At 41.6% G+C, this 17,691-nt stretch overlaps 1 protein-coding gene across 1 annotated transcript in view; it reads left to right on the top strand.

Annotated features, from left to right (window-relative positions):
- Positions 1 to 17,691, top strand: part of LDLRAD4 (low density lipoprotein receptor class A domain containing 4) — a 284,146-nt gene that overhangs the window by 129,764 nt on the left and 136,691 nt on the right. Inside the window, exon 4 of the mRNA XM_052787366.1 lies at positions 11,831 to 11,971. Coding sequence (XP_052643326.1) covers positions 11,831 to 11,971 — 141 coding nt within the window. The remainder of the gene's footprint in view (positions 1 to 11,830; positions 11,972 to 17,691) is intronic.

Below are 17,691 nucleotides of genomic sequence, written 5' to 3'. Positions count from 1 at the left end.
GGATGTGATGGAACACAAGGAAGCTCTAACAAATATTTTTTCCTTTGTTTTTGCTTGAAAATTTAGGAGCGTGCTGTATTAGCCGGTCTTTTTGCTTTACTATGAGCTCCCTATTTGAAGTCTTCTGAGGAGAGACTAGTGCTATGAAACTGACCTTGGTTTAATTATGTTGGCTTATAAAAACACAGAAAATTATCACCATCTCTCAACAGATTAGTAGTAATGAGCTGGTACAATATGACAAACTACCTCTCCCACAGTTAAAACACAATTAGCTGCTCTTGAGTTTCTGATACTCTGGCTGTTTATCCTCTTTGATGGCTGGTATGGTTTTGGGTGGTTCTCTGTGTTCAGCGCATCACTTGTATAATTTTTAACATGCTTTAACTTGTCATCGATACACTGATAACTTGAGCTGTAACCGGAGATTTGTCCTAGCCCCATCTTTTGTCCACACCCAAAAAATTCTGTAAGGCTTCTGACAGATATGCAGTGGCAGATTAAAATTAGATGGCTGAAATGGTTAGCGCTATCAGCCACCTACCCTGCGTCTCTGACAGACGTTGCTGTCTCAAGGCTGGCATGGCTGATCTGCTTGTCAACCACAGTAGTTTCCTGTCCAGCATATTAAGATAAACCACAGACAGTAATAATGTCCAGAAGAGGCGTAGGCTTGAGGTAATGTGTCAGGATTTTGGGGTGTGGTTTGGAGATCAAATGCTGCGTGGCTCTCAAATGCGATGCACATTTTGCCATTAAAGTCAGCTCCATCCATCAGTGGTCCCCCAAGCCCAGGTCACACATGTACACGTGTGTGCCAGGTGGGCATTCCTCAGGTGTGCTGGTACAGCGGGCACCAGGCCTCCAGTGTTAACTAGACCATGCTCCTTTTGCAAAATTGTGTTTAGGAAGAGGCAAGGTTGGTTAACTTCTCAAAGCCAGCTGTGCCAGGAGGGTGCCACGCTGTGCAGCTCCACCCAAGCCAGATGTGCAGATGTCAGCTGTGAAGACAAGCCCTTACCATCACACCTGGGTGCCCTGGCACCATCCTTCCTCCCTCGGCGCCCCACTCCAATCTCTTCCCTCCTTGCCAGCCCACTGCTTAGTTAGCAAGGTGGTGCTCGGGTTGGGGGGGACTGCTTGATTCAAACGGACCCACTGAAAACCTCCTTAGTTTTTCTGTCTCCTTCTGGAGAAGCAGCCACATAGTGAGTGGGAACTGCAGCCAACGGCGGAGGAAGGCTGTGCCCCCCTATTGGGCAGCAGTGCCAGCCCAAAGCGTTTGGTTATGGGGATGCAGCACTCCAGCTCATTCATGTTGGTTCTCACATGCAGTGTAGTCATGGCCTGAGCTTGTGAACTAGAGGCTCTGTTCAAATATAAGTTTTGGATCATGTCAGGTTTGTGCCTATTTATTAGGTACTTTTTCACTTAAACACACAGTGTATTTGCAAAGCTGAATGTGGTTTGGGGAAAGAAAGCTGCTTGCTTTGGTTTTGCTGTGCTGTAAAGTTTCCCAAGATACTGCATGGTGTATGGATAGACTCAGCACCGTCCAGCATCGTGTTAATTGTATGTTCATGTTCCACCAGAACCACCAGAAATGTACTGTCCTAAATGCACTGTTACTTTTTAAGTGATACCATTTCAACAACAGAAGGATTTATATGGTAGAGATTTCTTTGGGATGCCTGCATCAGTGTTTTCTGCACAGTCTACTTTGTAAGCACTTCGGCCATGGAAATTATGAAATAATCTTGGTTAAATAGCTGCTATGTGGTCAAATGTGTTGCTGATGCTTAAACAAAATTGCATAATTGTAGTGTGAAAGAATCTTTATGGAAACTATGCTGCTTAGGTTGCTAAATGAGACACTCTCAACCCATAAGTACTGACTTTACTCTTTGCTGTGCGTTCACATTTCTTCCCTCTTGTCTGTCCGTCCTGTCCCCTGAGCATTGGGAGCACTCGTGGACAGAAGAGGAGCATCTGGTGGTTGTAGTAGTGGCTGTACTTGGCAGCACAGGTACCTGGAAGTGAAATGGAAATCATGTGAAAGTGTGGGGGAGCAGAGCTCACTCCCTTTCCCCACTACAGTTAACGTGCCTCCTCCACTACTGTCCCAGTATGGTTTGGGCTGTTGCTCCGGCAGTCGTATCGCTGGAGCCTCACAGTGTCTGCGCCTTTTAGTTATTTTGGAGAGTTGCCAGAGGCTCTCCTGACACAGACAATGTAAAGACAACTGCAATTTTTTCTAACAGCTTTTATTTCCATGAAAGCAGAAGGGAATTTCCTGGGACAAAGAAAAGGCACTTCTGTAGCCCAGGGGTGTTCTTCCTGCTCAGCATCACAGACCTGCTGCATGCAGCAAACATGGGAGGGATTCTCCAAGGCATTTATAGCGGAAAATGGTAGGCAAGCCAAATGACTACCAGCTCCGCTATATGGAAATGCATATAGGTGGGAGTCTGTATACATTTGCAAAGCAATATGTATTAAGGAGGGAGTGTTCATGGAAATTGACTGGAGGAGAAGGTAAGGGGTAGAAAAGAGGAATTTTCTAATAGGAAGAACATTCTTTTGTTTATTTTTTAAAAATTTTAGCCATAAAACCCCAGCATTCTGGGAAAGGTACTAAGGTGAATAAAATGTGTGACTCATTTTTTAGATAGAGCTGAATAAGGACTGAAGAATTAAATAACAATTGATACAAGACAGTACTAGTTTTAAAAAACATTGTCTATGCTGTACGATGCAAGCCATTGAGAGCAATCCATTTGGCTGTACTCTATGTATTATTTGTTTATATTTTTTGTTACGTGAACACTGAGGCACAGTGACCTGAGTTACACACTTTTTGGATAATTGGACTTAAAGGGAAATGACTTTTAAAGTACAAAACCTAACAGTGACAAGGTATTTACTACAGGAACATGCAAATCTCTGCAGATGTGGATTGGAGAGCATGTTACAGATGATAAAAAAACTTGTTATTACTCACATTAGCGTGCATTGCACAATTCAAATGCCATTGAGAAATGAAAGGAGAACACTCTTGTCCATTAAAATCTGGAATTCATGTTACAGCGGAAGCTCCGTAACTGTCCTGCATCATCATGTAGTAAATCTATTCTCATTTCTCTTACGTTTTCTGCACCGTAAGCATTGGAAGATGTGTAAAAAAGTACTGTCATCAGCATTAGGTTGACATCTTCTGAACAGCCACCTGAAACATGGTATACTCTTTCCTGCATTGTACATTACTTGTATGGAGAGTCAAGTTCTTGGGTGTATTCTCAGACCCCTCCTTTCTTCAGTAACATTACACGATTGCAGATGAGAATGGTATTTATTCTGTATTTCAGTACGTTCTGGGAGAGCTAACTGAAAACAGTTCCTGCCTTACAGGGGTCACAGTCTTAAGTAATCTGACCTAATTTAATAACAGAGAAAATAAAGACAGCGCTTTTTCCCACCGATCATCCCATTTCCCCCAGTCCCCAGCTAGTCCTCGGGTGTTGCAGTAGCTGTTGTGTCCTCATCTGGGCCCATTATTAGGACTGCAATCAAAACTTAGCAATGCATCTGTGAAGTGACATGGTTTAGTCTATATTTCTCTGGATTCAAAGGTTGTGATGTTACCTGATAAAATGGTCTAGTCTTGAGCTATTTGCCATGCAAACAATATTCCAAAGAAAAAAACCAAGAAGCTGCTGCAGTAACATGATTTTTTTATTTTATATTCTTCTATGTATGCAGCACTCTACAAACCTGGTAAGTGACACTGCTTGTGGTTATTAAAGAGTTCTTAAGATGAAAACCAACTAAGATCGTTTTAAAATATGTACCATAATTCAGGAATTCTTTGAATTAGGATTAAGGAGAAGTAGACATTAAGAAAATCTCATTTGCACATACCCCTTACTTCTCATCTGCACTTACCCATGATAATGACATTGTGCTTGACAAAAATTATAAGGTACATATTTAATGTATTGTTAATCATCTCCTCATGTAATTTCACAACTGAAAATGAGAGTGTCGTTAGCTGAGTCACCAATGCGCCTTCCCCATACTTGATGAGGAAAACTCTGCTGGTACGTATAGAAATGTCAGGGGGAGGTGGGAGCTCCCCTGGGCTCCCTCAGGGCACGGCCTGGCAGCCAGAGCCCGTCCCACCGCCCCAGCCAGGAGCAGGGCGGCCGGGGGGACACCGGGGCAGCCCCAGCCCCGGGCAGCGGGCACCTCCCTGGGGATGAGGTGATGGGCCGGGACATGGGCCCACAGGTAGGCCTGGCATGCCATAGCGGACACCGCTTTGCCACTGCATGGAACTGGGAAAAACGAGAGGCCTTCTCGTGGCTCGTGGAAACCCATCCCTTGGAGGTCGTTCCTTCTCAGGAGCTGGAGTGAAGGTGTTCCTTGTCCACCACCTTGGCAGCTGCAGGCATCTGTCTGCCGTGGCGTTCGGTGTCCTTCTTTCTGCAGGCTCAGACCCAAGCACCGCACGGGTCAAAGTCAAGACGGTGACTCAGTTGAGTTGTTGGCACTGACAGGAGTCCCCGAGCGGGGGAGCACAGGGCATGTGGTGCTGGGAGGATGTTTCTGCAGAAGCTTTGTGGCCGGAGAAGGTGTGAGGCTGCTTTGGTGGGGGTGCAAAGGAGGCTTTACACGAGTGCAGAGCAGGGGACACAATGCTCGAGTTTTGTTGAGAAGTTCTGGTGTCTCAGTGTTCTGTGGGCATAAACGGGCAGATCATTGCCAGGTCAGGAAAAGCAAGTGGGTAAAAGGGTGGAAAACACAAACCTGTACTCTGATACTACCTTGCTGTTTTGTGGAAAGATAGTTGATAAATAGAAAAGATCGTCTGTGAAGGTGGCAATAAAAGAAGCTTTCCTTTATTCGCCTTTCCCTATGGTGGCAAACCTGGCTGTTTGGGTGAGCCCGATGGTCTTCGAGATCACCTTGGAGAGGCTTGTCCGTTTGAGATGAGTGCTGTGGTGGGAACTGTTGTCTCCTCGTTCTTGAAGAGACCTGCTCAGGGGAGCTGCTGGTCCCCACTGCAAGGCTGTGGAGGCTCGCTGCACGGGCAGGGTGGTGGCTGAGCGACAGCCAGTGTCCCGAGTTTTGTGTAGATGCAAAAAAGTTTCCAGTGTTGATGAAAACTCTTCTCATAATGCCCCAGTGGACTCCAGGAAGAGACCTGTTTCTTTTCACACCGGAGACAGGCATATATGGGGAAGAAAGATCACAGACAAAAACCAACCTCACTGACAAATCTCAAAATAAAGGAGGTCTTTCAGTTGTCCTCACGACGTCTAGTGTGATTTCATTCAGGCTATTAATTAAGGTAAGCTTAGTGAAATGTCTAATGCCCTGAACTGGTGAACTGAACAGTGGATTTCACTACCTGTGTGTAAGAATATTGTGTTTGCTTCCTTCAGCTACTGGCATAAATAGTAACTAGTTAAAGGGCATAGCTTCAGGCTTTGCCTTAAGAAGAAGATGAAAAGATAATTGCTGGATAAGCAAGCGAGCATGGGGGACTGCAAGAGGGTAGCAGCTCAGCAAATGAGAGTGGTTTTAACCAGTAACAATCTTCTTTCAATCAGCCTGGTTTTAAAGCTGTAATCTCCCCTGGGCAGAGGAGGTCTCTCAGTCTCCATGTTGTGTGGCTCTGAGAACAGACTCCCCTGTCCTGCGCGAGGCTGTGGGCAGTGAGGACAGGCCTTTGTGGCTTACAGCTCTGCTTCTTACTCTGCATAAGCTGATCCACTTTCATTTTTGCTGGTATTCTGCTTGGCATTCTTTTTATGAAGTGTTTTTTGTTTTGTAAAGAGCTATTTATCCCTCCCTTTCCTGCACCAGTGGAGGTTTCTTAGAACACGTGGCAGCCTGACATTTTCCTTATTAGCCAAGCTTTTTCCCAAATAAACATGTTCCTTGTGTACACTGCCTCCTATTTATGATTTACTTCCATTATAAAGCTACAATCTACAATATTAAAAATAATACACAGATAGATGTTTATCAGAGGTTGAACAGGGTTTTATTGTACTGACTCTGGTGTTCGTGGTTTATATTTCTTTAATCTCTAGCAAAGCGTGTTTCCTCCCACCCTCCCCAATTTACTACTTTTGCCTCTTATTATCCTTATAACAGGTGATGATGCCCTTTAAACATATTTTCTTTCAGGCTCTTACATGTTGCAATGTGAACAGGAGTGTGAAGAAGTATGATGACATACTGAAAATGGAGCCTTTATGTAAGAAATTAGAAATTAGGCCTTTATTCTAGAGATGCAGATCCACTTGGAGGCAAAGAGATATTCACTGTCTACGTACCTCATGCCAGCGGGGTATTTGATCACCCTCTGCTGGCTGTGCTGCCAGGGCTGCTACCAGTTTGCTGGATTTGGGGAGAGTGCCTTACACTCTGGTTAAGTCCCAGACATCACTTACGATTTCATTTTGTGTGTTTGAACTGTGTTGCTACAGTTTAGCCAGAACAATTTGAGATCACTGGCTGCATATATAGTTTTTTATTTTTTATTCAAATGGATGGAATAGAATTCTGCCCCGGGTCAAATAATCATTTCAGATCCGCTAAATAAGTAGCTGTGACATCCATCGTAACAGTGACCTAAAACACCATATTTTTTCAATATGACACTTCGTCGCTTTTTTTTTTCCTTGGCCTGTGGTTGGACTTAAATTACAAAAACAAACAGCACTTAGCTATAATTAAAAATGCCCTACAGTAAGTGGGATGACAAAACAATGGGAATGCTGTTCATATGGATGAAGTCAAGTGTAAACGAAGTCTAAAAGAATTAAGTTGAATGCAAGGATAGAATTATCTTGTTGAGTAGGCACAGAACCTGTAAAATAAGCCTACCCAATACAGCAGATCTTGTATTTCACAATAAAAAAACTGATCAGAGGAGTTTTTTGTATCATGAGGCAAATTCATCTTTAGCTGTTGCAGCTGAAACATAACCTTCAATTATTTGAAATGCAGTCATGTATTATATTAATGGGTATTTGTATGTAGAGAGTTTATATATACAAGCATCTCCCTTGAACATGTGAGCAATATACTTGCTAACTGTACTTGCATACAGTTGATAAAAATAGGAAATGTTCGTAATAGTATTATTAGTATTCCTTTTTTTCAAGGTAGTCTAGTTCTACCTAGAAGTATGTTTATTAAAACTTTATGTTGAAGAATCAGTATATCGTCAAGATAAATTTTAAAATTATGCTGCAGACATAATTACGAACATAGTAAGACATAATTATAAGAAGGGATGATTTTTTCAACCTCCAGTAACTGTCATCTTGGTTCAGGTTTAGCTCTAGTCAGAGCCTTGCTGACCAACCTACTGATGTTTCACTAATTGCCACTTGAAAATGAAAAGAAAACTGCCTGGCTTTGAAACATTATTCATGAAAGAAGGATCGTGCTGGCTTGTTTTCAGAACGGGAGCATTTCCCCCTCTTCTAGTCTAGACAGGCCAAATACAGGACTTTGTACTGAAAAGGGCTTTCTGGTGTGTCATTAGGCACATTGGTCTAGTCTGGACTGGTCTGGATTTCCCTGTCAGAGTGCTTTGAGGTCACCGCTAATATTTTGGTACAGACCTCTGCAGGTTTATTTACTACCTTTCAGTTTGACAATACTCTTAATATTTGCTTTCCACTATCTCCATCAGCCTGACTTTGATCCACCTTGCTTTACATGGAAGGATTCTCTTCTGGTTTTAGTAAAAGCACGCACTGTTTAAATGCATTTACTATGCAAACTACTTTAAGGTACTGACTTTTCGTTTACAAGTCGCAAATACCTGATGCTAAGTATGTTCTGTGTTTAGAAGTATCTGTATTTTCATTGAATCTAATTAATTTGTCCCTTTCTTACAATGCTTTTTTCCTTTGAGTATTTCCTTCAATCTTCACCAGAACGTGATTACACAGGCTAAGTTTTGCACTTTTGTGTCCTCCATTAGATACTAAATTTTGTTAGGTTTAGAAGTTACTTTTGCACGTGCATGTGTTGTGGGTTGATCCTGGCCAACAGCTAAGCACCTGCACAGCCTCTCGCTCACCACCCCCTCCCGCCCCTCAGGACCGGGGAGAGAATAGGAAGAGTAACAGCAAAAAGAGAATTTTAATAAGTAAAGGAAAGAGGGGAAGAAAACAAGTCATGCAAAGGCAGTCACTCACCACCTCCCACAAGTAGACCGATGCCCGGCAAGTCTGCAAGCAACGGGAAGACAAACCCCCTGTTTTTTATTGCTGAGTGTGATGCTGTTTGGCATGGAGGATCCCTTTGGTCAGTTGGGGTCAGCTATCCTGGCCGTGTCCCTTCCCAGCTTCTTGCCCACCTCCTGCCTACTGCCTGGGAGTAGCGGAGTGAGAAAAAAAGGAGCCTCAATGCTGTGCAGGCACTGCTCAGAAATAACCAAACCACTGGTGCGCTGTCAACACTGTTCTGGTCACAAATCCAAAACAGCACCGTAGGGGCTGTTACAAAGAAAGTTAACTCCATCCCAGCCAGGCCCAGTACGGGATGACTGCTTTCTTGGCAAATAGAGTTGGTGGGAGATCACAAGGCAAGCTGATTTTGACAACACGATCCATTTTAAAATCAAGACAGAATTCCTGTGGTATTGTGAGCAACCTTCCAGTCAATGTGGGCACATCAACAAGGGACAGGAGACCTGATGACTCTTATTTTTTATGCACCTCGACAATGGCAGTGTTCATGTGTCTGAGGGAAGGAAGAAGTAGCCATAAAATTTTACAAGAAAAGTTGATTGAGTCTGTTTTTTGAATCCAAATTTTGACGTGGGCTGTTATCTAGGATGAAACAAAAACTCTTAAAGCACAAATTCTTTCCTCTGTTTAGTCCTCTTATGGTAATGTTAGTTAAAAACCAGAACTTTAAGACTTTAATAGAGCTACTAAAAATTTAATGCTTCATTGGTCTTTTGTCTGAAGACCATGTAATCTGGTAGCAAACAGAAACCCAAAGTTCTTAGCTTTAATTGCTTTTGAGTTGACATCTCGCTGCTGCATTTTGTGTCAGCCATGGGAGAAGCGTGGAAAGCTTTACATTAGGACTCAACACAAAGACACAGGAAAGAATTAAATATTGTGGCCAAAGTAACATGCCAAATGTTCTAACTTCAGGCAATATGGTGTTTGATATTTGTCTTTCAAATAGAAGCAGTGTGTCCTTTACCGCTCTTAATTTCACCCTGTGTTATATTACTCATTTAAGATACCTGGAAAGTTTGAACCCTTTCAAGCCAGCTTTTCCAATCTTCCAAGGCAGCTTTGTTCTTTTCTTGTTCTTCTTTTTTACTTCATAAAGTTGCAGAAATGAGTCCTAAAGTGTTATAATTATCAGATTGTTAATATTGAGACCGATCTTTTAAGTCTCCTTTCCAAAAGTAACTGTTAATGACCTTCTTAGTTCCTTGGGTTTCAAAGGCTTACTCTGTTTGGATATGAATTTTTTTTATAGTCTATACTCAAAACAGAAAACCTAAGCCCTTAAATGCCTCTTCAGTTCTTTGTTGTAACAGGGAAAGGCAGGGTGAGAAAGGAACAGGGAAAAATATTCTGTTTGTACAGTATTTTATTGTACAATTTGAGTAGTTCAGGTACTACAGGGTTGGACTGAAAAAGCTTAAATCTTGAGGACCTTATTTACGCAAATACTCACTGATTCTTAAGTGCAGTTTGACCAAGTGAAATAGAAAGATAGATTTTTTCCACAGGAAATGCTTGTTTTTCTTGCGTAGCATTTTATGGCTTTTATTTATATTCCTAAGTAGCATTTTATATGTTACACATGTTTATGCGTATATTTTTGCAGCAGCAGATTCTTGCTGGTATGTGTACTAAAATGTCATTAATACTTGATGAAAAGTGTTGAGAGTGAAGTCTGCAAATCACTTTTACCTACAAATTTGCTAAGAAAAATTATTTCGTTCCCTTTCCCAATGTATTTTTCCTCTTCTTCGCTATTACCGTGCTTATGTTACACATCAGATACGTGTGGGTAAATATGACACCTCAGTAACTGTTTTAGGGTTTTTTTAGAATTAGAGGTCCTGTTGTCTCAGTTCAGAGTTAAGTCCAAGTGCTGTTAAGATTAAAGTCTCTTGTTGATAGTGTTGAAGATGAACAAATGTTATCTCTTTGCTGGGAAGGACCAGAGATCATCTCTCAGAAGCAGAATTGGCCAACCCAAACTGCAGTCTTGGGGAAGGCCAGGGTTCAGGGAATGGCACTACTTTAATAAACGACTTGTGAGTGTTTCTGATTCCGTCTACTTTGCCTCTGCTTTTGAATGACAATCGCCAGATTTTGTCAACATGCTGGAATTGTAATCATTAAATTATAATTTGTCTAGCTATAATATGTCCTCTGTTCTATATGTGTAGTGTATTTAACTTTGGAACAAGCCTAGTGAGAAAGCTTTTTATAATTGCATGTATATTTTTGTGAACATTTCTTAATTACATCTCAAATATTTACTATAAAGCGTTGTTTCTGGAAGTGACATTTAAATGATCAGTTTAGCAGAAGGGCAATGGAATTTTAATTATCAACCATAGTAGACATCCTTAGTATAAAACGTCTTATTTAAATACTGAGGTATTACAGCTTCAGACAGAAGGCAAGTCAGTCAGACTGAAGCCCTGTCTGACTGGGCTCTGAAAATTAAAGAAAAAACATGCAAGATGACAAGGCACTGGACTATAATGCCCATGAAAAGCTACCACTGGTTGGCACATACTGAATCTTTACCGGTAAACAAAAGGCCAAGGACAGAGGTAATGTCATCCATGTCTGAAGGGGTAACTGCATAGCTCTCCTGTCGGTGTGAACTTTGAGTGGGAGATGAGGTAAGGAGTTTTTCCTTGACTTTTTTTTTAAAGAACTAGAGATCAGTCTAGTGAGGTATCTTACACAGGATTAGTTAGCCAGCCTGCATCTTTTTGCAGAGAAAGGGAGAAAGGTAAGAAGGAACTTGAGGTAACAAAGTTTTTGTTTAAATACTTGGTCTCACAGGAATTTTCTCATGACAGAACCATATTTAGGGGAAACCGTTCATTTTTTTGTAATGAACAAAATGTAAAAAATACAGCATACCTGCGTATAGCATTCAGACACTTCATAGAGGTTTTAGAAGCTTACTGACTTTGTAAAGCAAACTGGCATGTGGGAGTTCAATGTGCAGACACTGAGTGCTTGATTGTAATTAGTTGGGAGACTGGCAAATTGGCTTTGGGAAGGTAGTTAAGGGATAATTGTCTTGTGTCTGGACAGGATTGTTCCTGATTACAAACTATACTGTTGCCTTACAGCTGATGCTGTTTTACATTGTGCAAGACTTTTTTTAATGTGGAACAATTATTATTTTTATTCATAGTGCTGTCTTGCCCCAAATATGCAAGGTGCCACACAAACATGTATGAAAACACGGTCTTTGCCTGAAGTGAACTGTAATCAACATGAACTACAAAAAAATACTGTCTGTTTTTTAAGAAGAAGTAGTTGAATTTCCCCAAATGGCAAATTTGGTTTACTAGTGGATTGATTCTGGTGATCCAGAACGTGTCACAAATATATTTATACGTGCAATGCTACAAATACTTTATTATTTATTTTGGTGTTGAAGTGCCAAAGACCCATCCACCGTGATAGCATCTACTTGAAAAATACTACCTTTAATATCAGTCATTCTAGCAGTGAAGAAGGTAAGCATCAATTACCTCACAAATTTTTGTTCTGGTTTCTTTTTTGCCTTTCAGAGTGCAAATTCACCTGCGCCAGTGGTAAATGCTTGTATCTTGGTTCATTGATTTGTAACCAACAGAATGACTGTGGGGATAACAGTGATGAAGAGAACTGTCTGCTTGTAACAGAGCATCCACCTCCAGGCATCTTTAGCTGTAAGTACTGGATCTTTGTGTGCATCCGTGTATGTATGTATTTCGAATATGTCTGTTTACCTCAGAAATCAGGCTGTTTGGAAGCTTGGTCTGCAGTATGATATCTGGGGGGGATGAGACAGAGGAAGTAAATACTGGTTTTCTCTGAACCAGCAGTGACCTGTAACACGCCTTCTCTAGGTTTCCAAACCTGGACAGTTGTAGTTATGCAAAGGGAGTTTGTGCTGCAGACATTGAGGTTATAATCACATGGATCATATGTAGCTTCTGAGAAAGAAAGTGTAATATATAAATGATTAAATAATTTGTTTTCCAAGGTTCTAGAAAATATTTTATGCTTTGTTTGCGTGACAGTCTTTATATGCTATTAAAACTATTAAGAAAGTCATCATTCATTCTTATTAATCAAATATATTTTATTAGTGCTGAGATCAGCATCATTTGGTAGGTCACTGAGCTTTTATAGGTATATATTTAAAATAGCTTTTGTTGCTATTCTTTGGTGCATAAATATCTTGCAGAGAGTGCCAGGGCTTATCACCAGAATTGCTCTCTTAGAGCTTTGCCCTCGGTGATGTACACTGAAATCAAACTTTGATTTTTGTTTTTGTATGTTCTGCAATAATTATTTTTTAAACCACAATTCAGCTTTCTGGATGGGGGAGAAATTTTCCAATAATACTTCTGGTCTACAAGTACAACAGAAGTGCTGTAACGTTACTTACCGCTTCCCAAATGGATGCCAATACTGGCATCCCTCAGCATGCTGTTTCACCTCTGGTTGTGACTATGGCTTAGGAATATCTGTGGTTTTATGTTTAATAATAGGAATTGCAAGAACCATGTATCTGTAATTTTTGTAAACGAATGCATATGCCATTAGGTAGGATAGAATCACTGGAGTGGATTCATAATAGAAGATGAAGTCAGGCGTTGGATATACACCTTTCCTCCTCTGGCACCTAACCTGCAAATGAACATGTTTCTAAATGTTGTACTGTAAATGTTTCTAAATGTTGTACTTTGCAGTACTTTGGTACCTCCGCAGTGATTTCAGAAGTTTTGAAATAATAATGGCCTACATACGCTTTTATGTTACTTCATTTTTTTTGGTGTTTTGATTTGTTTTTTGGAGTTGAACTCTTTCCAAAGCCCCAGGACTAGCCACAGGCTTTGGTAGTGGGTCCAGATCAAAATGTCACATGCCCGTGAACTTAGGTTGACCTTGGCTTTTGAGTTGTAAAAAAGTTATGCCTTATTATTTGTGCATGCAAAACTTGTAAGCATATCTTTAAAGTTCAAATGGAGGAATTTTTTTGACTGGGATATGGTACAGCTATTCTCTTAAACCAAGCCAGCACAACCGTTTGTCTAAAAGGAGCCATTAAAACCACTGTGGTAGCAAATGGAGGGAAGGACTTTGGTGACAAGCAGCAGTTGGGGCATCGTAGGTGGTGGCCCTGTGTGACCGCAGTGCAACAGTGGCACCTTGCAAGTTCCTAGGAGGAGCTCCTAGATGGAACTCCCAAAGCCTCCTTCAGCTTGAGGTCTGATAGCCGGGGCGCTGGTGATTTTTCAGTACCCCTCTGTGCTGGTGGTGGCAATCGTGCAGTAATCACAGCAGTGTGTTGGCACCGTGTGCTGGCCTTCTCCTCAAAAGGCCTTTGGACTGTAGAAATATTGTTACTTGCTTGATCCAGGATCTGCAGACTTCCTGGGCTTCCCCTAAGTCACATCTGTCCCCTCAGGCATTATGGTAGGTCACGAACAGGAAGACAGGCATGCCTGAAAGGGAACAGTGCCTGTCAGCTGGCTGGTCATCCCCTTCACCTCCAGAAGCGTAAAGTTTATCTGGACCAAATCCGACAAAATGTATCTCTAAAAAACCTTCAGTGGCAGGTTTCCTACTGCTTGCACAGGAACTTTGGCTGGTGTGTTTCATGATCCTGTCTCTGGAAAGTCGTGCAGGTCAGGGTGGCAGCATTTCTCTTACTTTTCAGTGGTCTTGGAGAAAAATAGTTTGCGTCCTTCTGTCACGTCCCACCTATGGGGATGGGGGAGTGACTCCTTCTCGTATCAGCCTTTTACAGACATAAGGAATGTTACTACCCATCTGTCAGTTACCCTCTGGGAGGGTTTAAAAAAAATAATAAATCCCAGTTTGTTCACATGAATTATGTTTCCTTAAATCTGTTATATTTGTTCATTTTCTCTGATTCCTTCTAAAATATGGTGTCCAATAATCCTGCTACTTCAGACCTCCCCAGTGCTGAGTGAAGAGGAATAATTAGGTCTCATTAAGTCCTTCAAGAACTGTATTTGCTGGTTTTGTAACAACACTGCAAATGAGGAATTTGCAGAGGAAACATTTGATTTATTGCTAGGAGCATTCGGAGGTGTTTAACTTTTTGCTTACCTTGTGGCAGAGTGAGCGGTTCATTACTTGTTGCATTTGGGGATATTGATAGTGACTGTACTTTTTCATCGCAATAGGAACTGTGCGACAAGGGCTGGTAAATAAAGGGACTTCTGTTTTAAATAAAAAACCAAAACCCAGTGAAACAGGGTCCTAATGGTGAAACAAAGACAAAAAAGTTGGAAGCCAGATGGAAGAATAATACAACCATAAACAGCATTTAAAACAAATGAGGATTAGTGCTATTTATCATGTTTTGGCTATTAAACAGACTGCTAAATGGTAGAAATCAGTGCCAACTAGTAACAGGAAAGAGCATTTATTATGGACGTGGCAGTTGGTTGTGTTGGCTTGTTAGAGCCTTGAAAAAATGTTTCTAGAATACTTGTTGAAATGAGGTCCCCAGGCCTTAGGGGGATGACATGTTGAATTAAGAAACTTGTGCATGCTTTTCCTCAATGATTTTAATGGGGGTCCCTACCAGAGTACACCAGAGTATATGCACTTGAAACGTCCCAGCTGACGAGGCTAGCTTCCAACACAGAAGTACATACATTCATTGGCCTCTAATTAGTGACAAGTCAGTAATACAGCTCAATAAGAAGAAAATGAGTGTTTAAAAAAAAAAAAAAAAATCACATCAGGAATTTTAAAGCAGGAATTTCTTTCTGGTCAGTGTTACATATCAGCTCTGCTCTTGCATCTTCTTGCTTGTGCACAGCTCTTGAATGGGGAAGAAACAGTTGAAAGGAGCCATGTGTAAGTGTGCACCAGTCTACATCCAAGCAGGGTGGCCTGTTCCTCCCTGGGACTGCTCTTGTCTTTATGTAGAGCATGTTGGCACTACTGTGGTATGCCTTCCCCTCTGCTGTTTCTTCAAAGAATCCCTTTCTCAAATGGTATTCAAACCTTCTATCCTCCCATGGTAGAAACAATGTTCATCTCATTTCACAGCAAGACATAGACTGCCCGCAAACGATGTCTAAATAAATAAATTTTCATATGGAAATTCTGCTTTAGTTTATTTAAGCAGTATGTGCCATGTTAGCAGTAGCCCATATTTCCCAGCTGCTGAAGCATTTCTCATTTGTGCTCTTGCCAGCAGCCAAATCCAGAATGTCTCAATGGAGCTTATTGTTTAGTTTGGTTAAGTTGCATGAGCAGTGGTATAGAAAGATATTTTTTGTGGGTGACCTGCTCCCTGGATCTTGTGATTATAGCAGATGCTCTCTCATTTGTGTTAGAGGAGTTTAAATCTCCTAGACGTGGTGTTCCTCTCTCCTTGCTATTCTTACCTGGCTCCAGTGTGAAGGCTGTTAATTCAGTCTTTCGAATGTTGCTACTGAACTCAATAAGATGTCTCACGTGTGCAAAGTTAAACAAAATGTGTATTTTTGCAGCCCTTTGGTTTTATTAATTTTCCTCTGCTGACTTACAGGTACGGTTTCCTTAATGCAGCTACATGGGCAATTTAGTCTGTATAGCACAGAGAAATCAGAGAGGGCAGCCGGGGAAAACCTGCATCAGCTCCAAGGTGTGTTAGAGTCTGATTTTAGGCAGCACAAGCTGCAATCCAGCAAGTTGGTCAACATATATGCTAAGGCATTTAAGCCAAACATGTTAAGGTAGCAGCTTGCTTGGTTTACATTGGGATTTTTAACATGGGTTTGGTGATGCATGTGGAAGCCTACCTCCCCCTGCTCATTGAGGACGCTCCAGTGTTCCTGTGCAGTTCCCTACAGGTAGCCTTCTGCAAAGTAGCCCGTGTCAATTTTTAGTAGGTCTACTTGCTGGTTTTATTTTCGTCAACTATAAAGACTTATTGATTGAGATAATGGAGACAACTGTTCTTTTAACATTACTTGGAGGTCGAGGGTGTATTTAATGGCACAAAGCCACGATAGGAAAAATGAGATGAAGAGTAAGATTTTCAACATCGCAGACTTGGCCTTGGCGGCAGCTTGCCACTCCATGTGACCTGCAAATTTGGACTCCGAGGAATTGAAACAATGTGCCTGCTTCTAGCAGGACACAGTTCATTTGTTCGAGCATTTCCCTTTGTTTCACAACAAATGATCAGCCTCCCTTGTGCTGCTAAAAGTAAATTAGATTTTGAAATGGGAAGTGTAGTCTGTTGTCTGTTTGCAGACTGCAGTATCCAAGTCATGTCTAATTGAGAAGGGTTGCAATGGTGGAGATTTTAGTTCTTTAGTTGTTTGGTGGAAAACAGTACAGGTATTTATCTGTGCTGTGATATGTATGTGTTTGTGGGCATATGAAACACAAATATTGACGTGCATGAGAATTCGAAGATGACTAAAATAAGGGAGAACAAATCTTTCTTGTCATGTGAAAATTATGTCTACATCAAATTTCAAGTTGTCAGCATTGATGGAGGTGATGTGTCATGGCTGTTTTGGCACAGAAGAGTTTGCTGTAGGAGTTCATTTTCCTCTGCAAGGTAAAAAAACCCCAAACAAATCAAATATATAGCTCTCCCTTTCACCACCCCCACCTACTTCTGTCAGCTCTGAGCCTTGTAGGGATCTGCAGGGGGTTGGAGAATGATTCTGTTTTAAAAACAAAAAGCTCAATCAAAGGAAAATATTTTGTTTAAAGAGACCTTCGGCATCCCCCTCTGACTGTGACACTGAATTTGCGCAGATAAAAACAACCGCTTAGATTTACATTTTGATTGTGCTTCTGCTTTCATGTGTGCCGGGCTGTCCCACTTCAGGTGAAATTTATCCATTTCTTTAAATATTTAGCAGTCTAGCGTTGATGTTAATGAAAGTCTGGCACTGCTATTTTGAGCATTGCAACAATGATAGTAATTTTCAGTGTCAGATTACTGCTTCTCCGAGGAAAAGGGAGATGGGAGGAGGGAAGAGCAGAAAAAAAAAAAAAAAATTGTTTCGGGTCTAATAGAGTTTGTCATCAGCCTGGCTGTGCCAGACAGATGGATCATGAATACTGTCTAGACGCTCTCTGCCTGAGTGGAGCTGTGGTCTCTAAGGACAAGCAATGAGACGCCGGCTTAAGTGACTGGGGAAAGTCAGGACGTGCTCCTCTCTAATCAGATAGCGATCCGGCCTGATCCTGCCCCGCTGGGCGGGAGGAGAGGCCCCGCTGGTGCTGGGGGCCGGTCAATACTGATCTCAGCTGAAACTTGGCTGTTACAGGGCTTCGGGGGGGAAGGAGAGGGATGGTATGACAATGCTATTGATTTCAGCTGCATCTGTCCAGGGACTGTGGGGTGATTTAGCTGGGAGTATAGATCTCAGGAGGGGGTGGATTGGGAGAG

The sequence above is a fragment of the Harpia harpyja genome, chromosome 5 (genome assembly GCF_026419915.1).
Source record: "Harpia harpyja isolate bHarHar1 chromosome 5, bHarHar1 primary haplotype, whole genome shotgun sequence".
Lineage (NCBI taxonomy): Eukaryota > Metazoa > Chordata > Aves > Accipitriformes > Accipitridae > Harpia > Harpia harpyja.
This window is presented reverse-complemented; position numbering and strand designations above follow the sequence as displayed.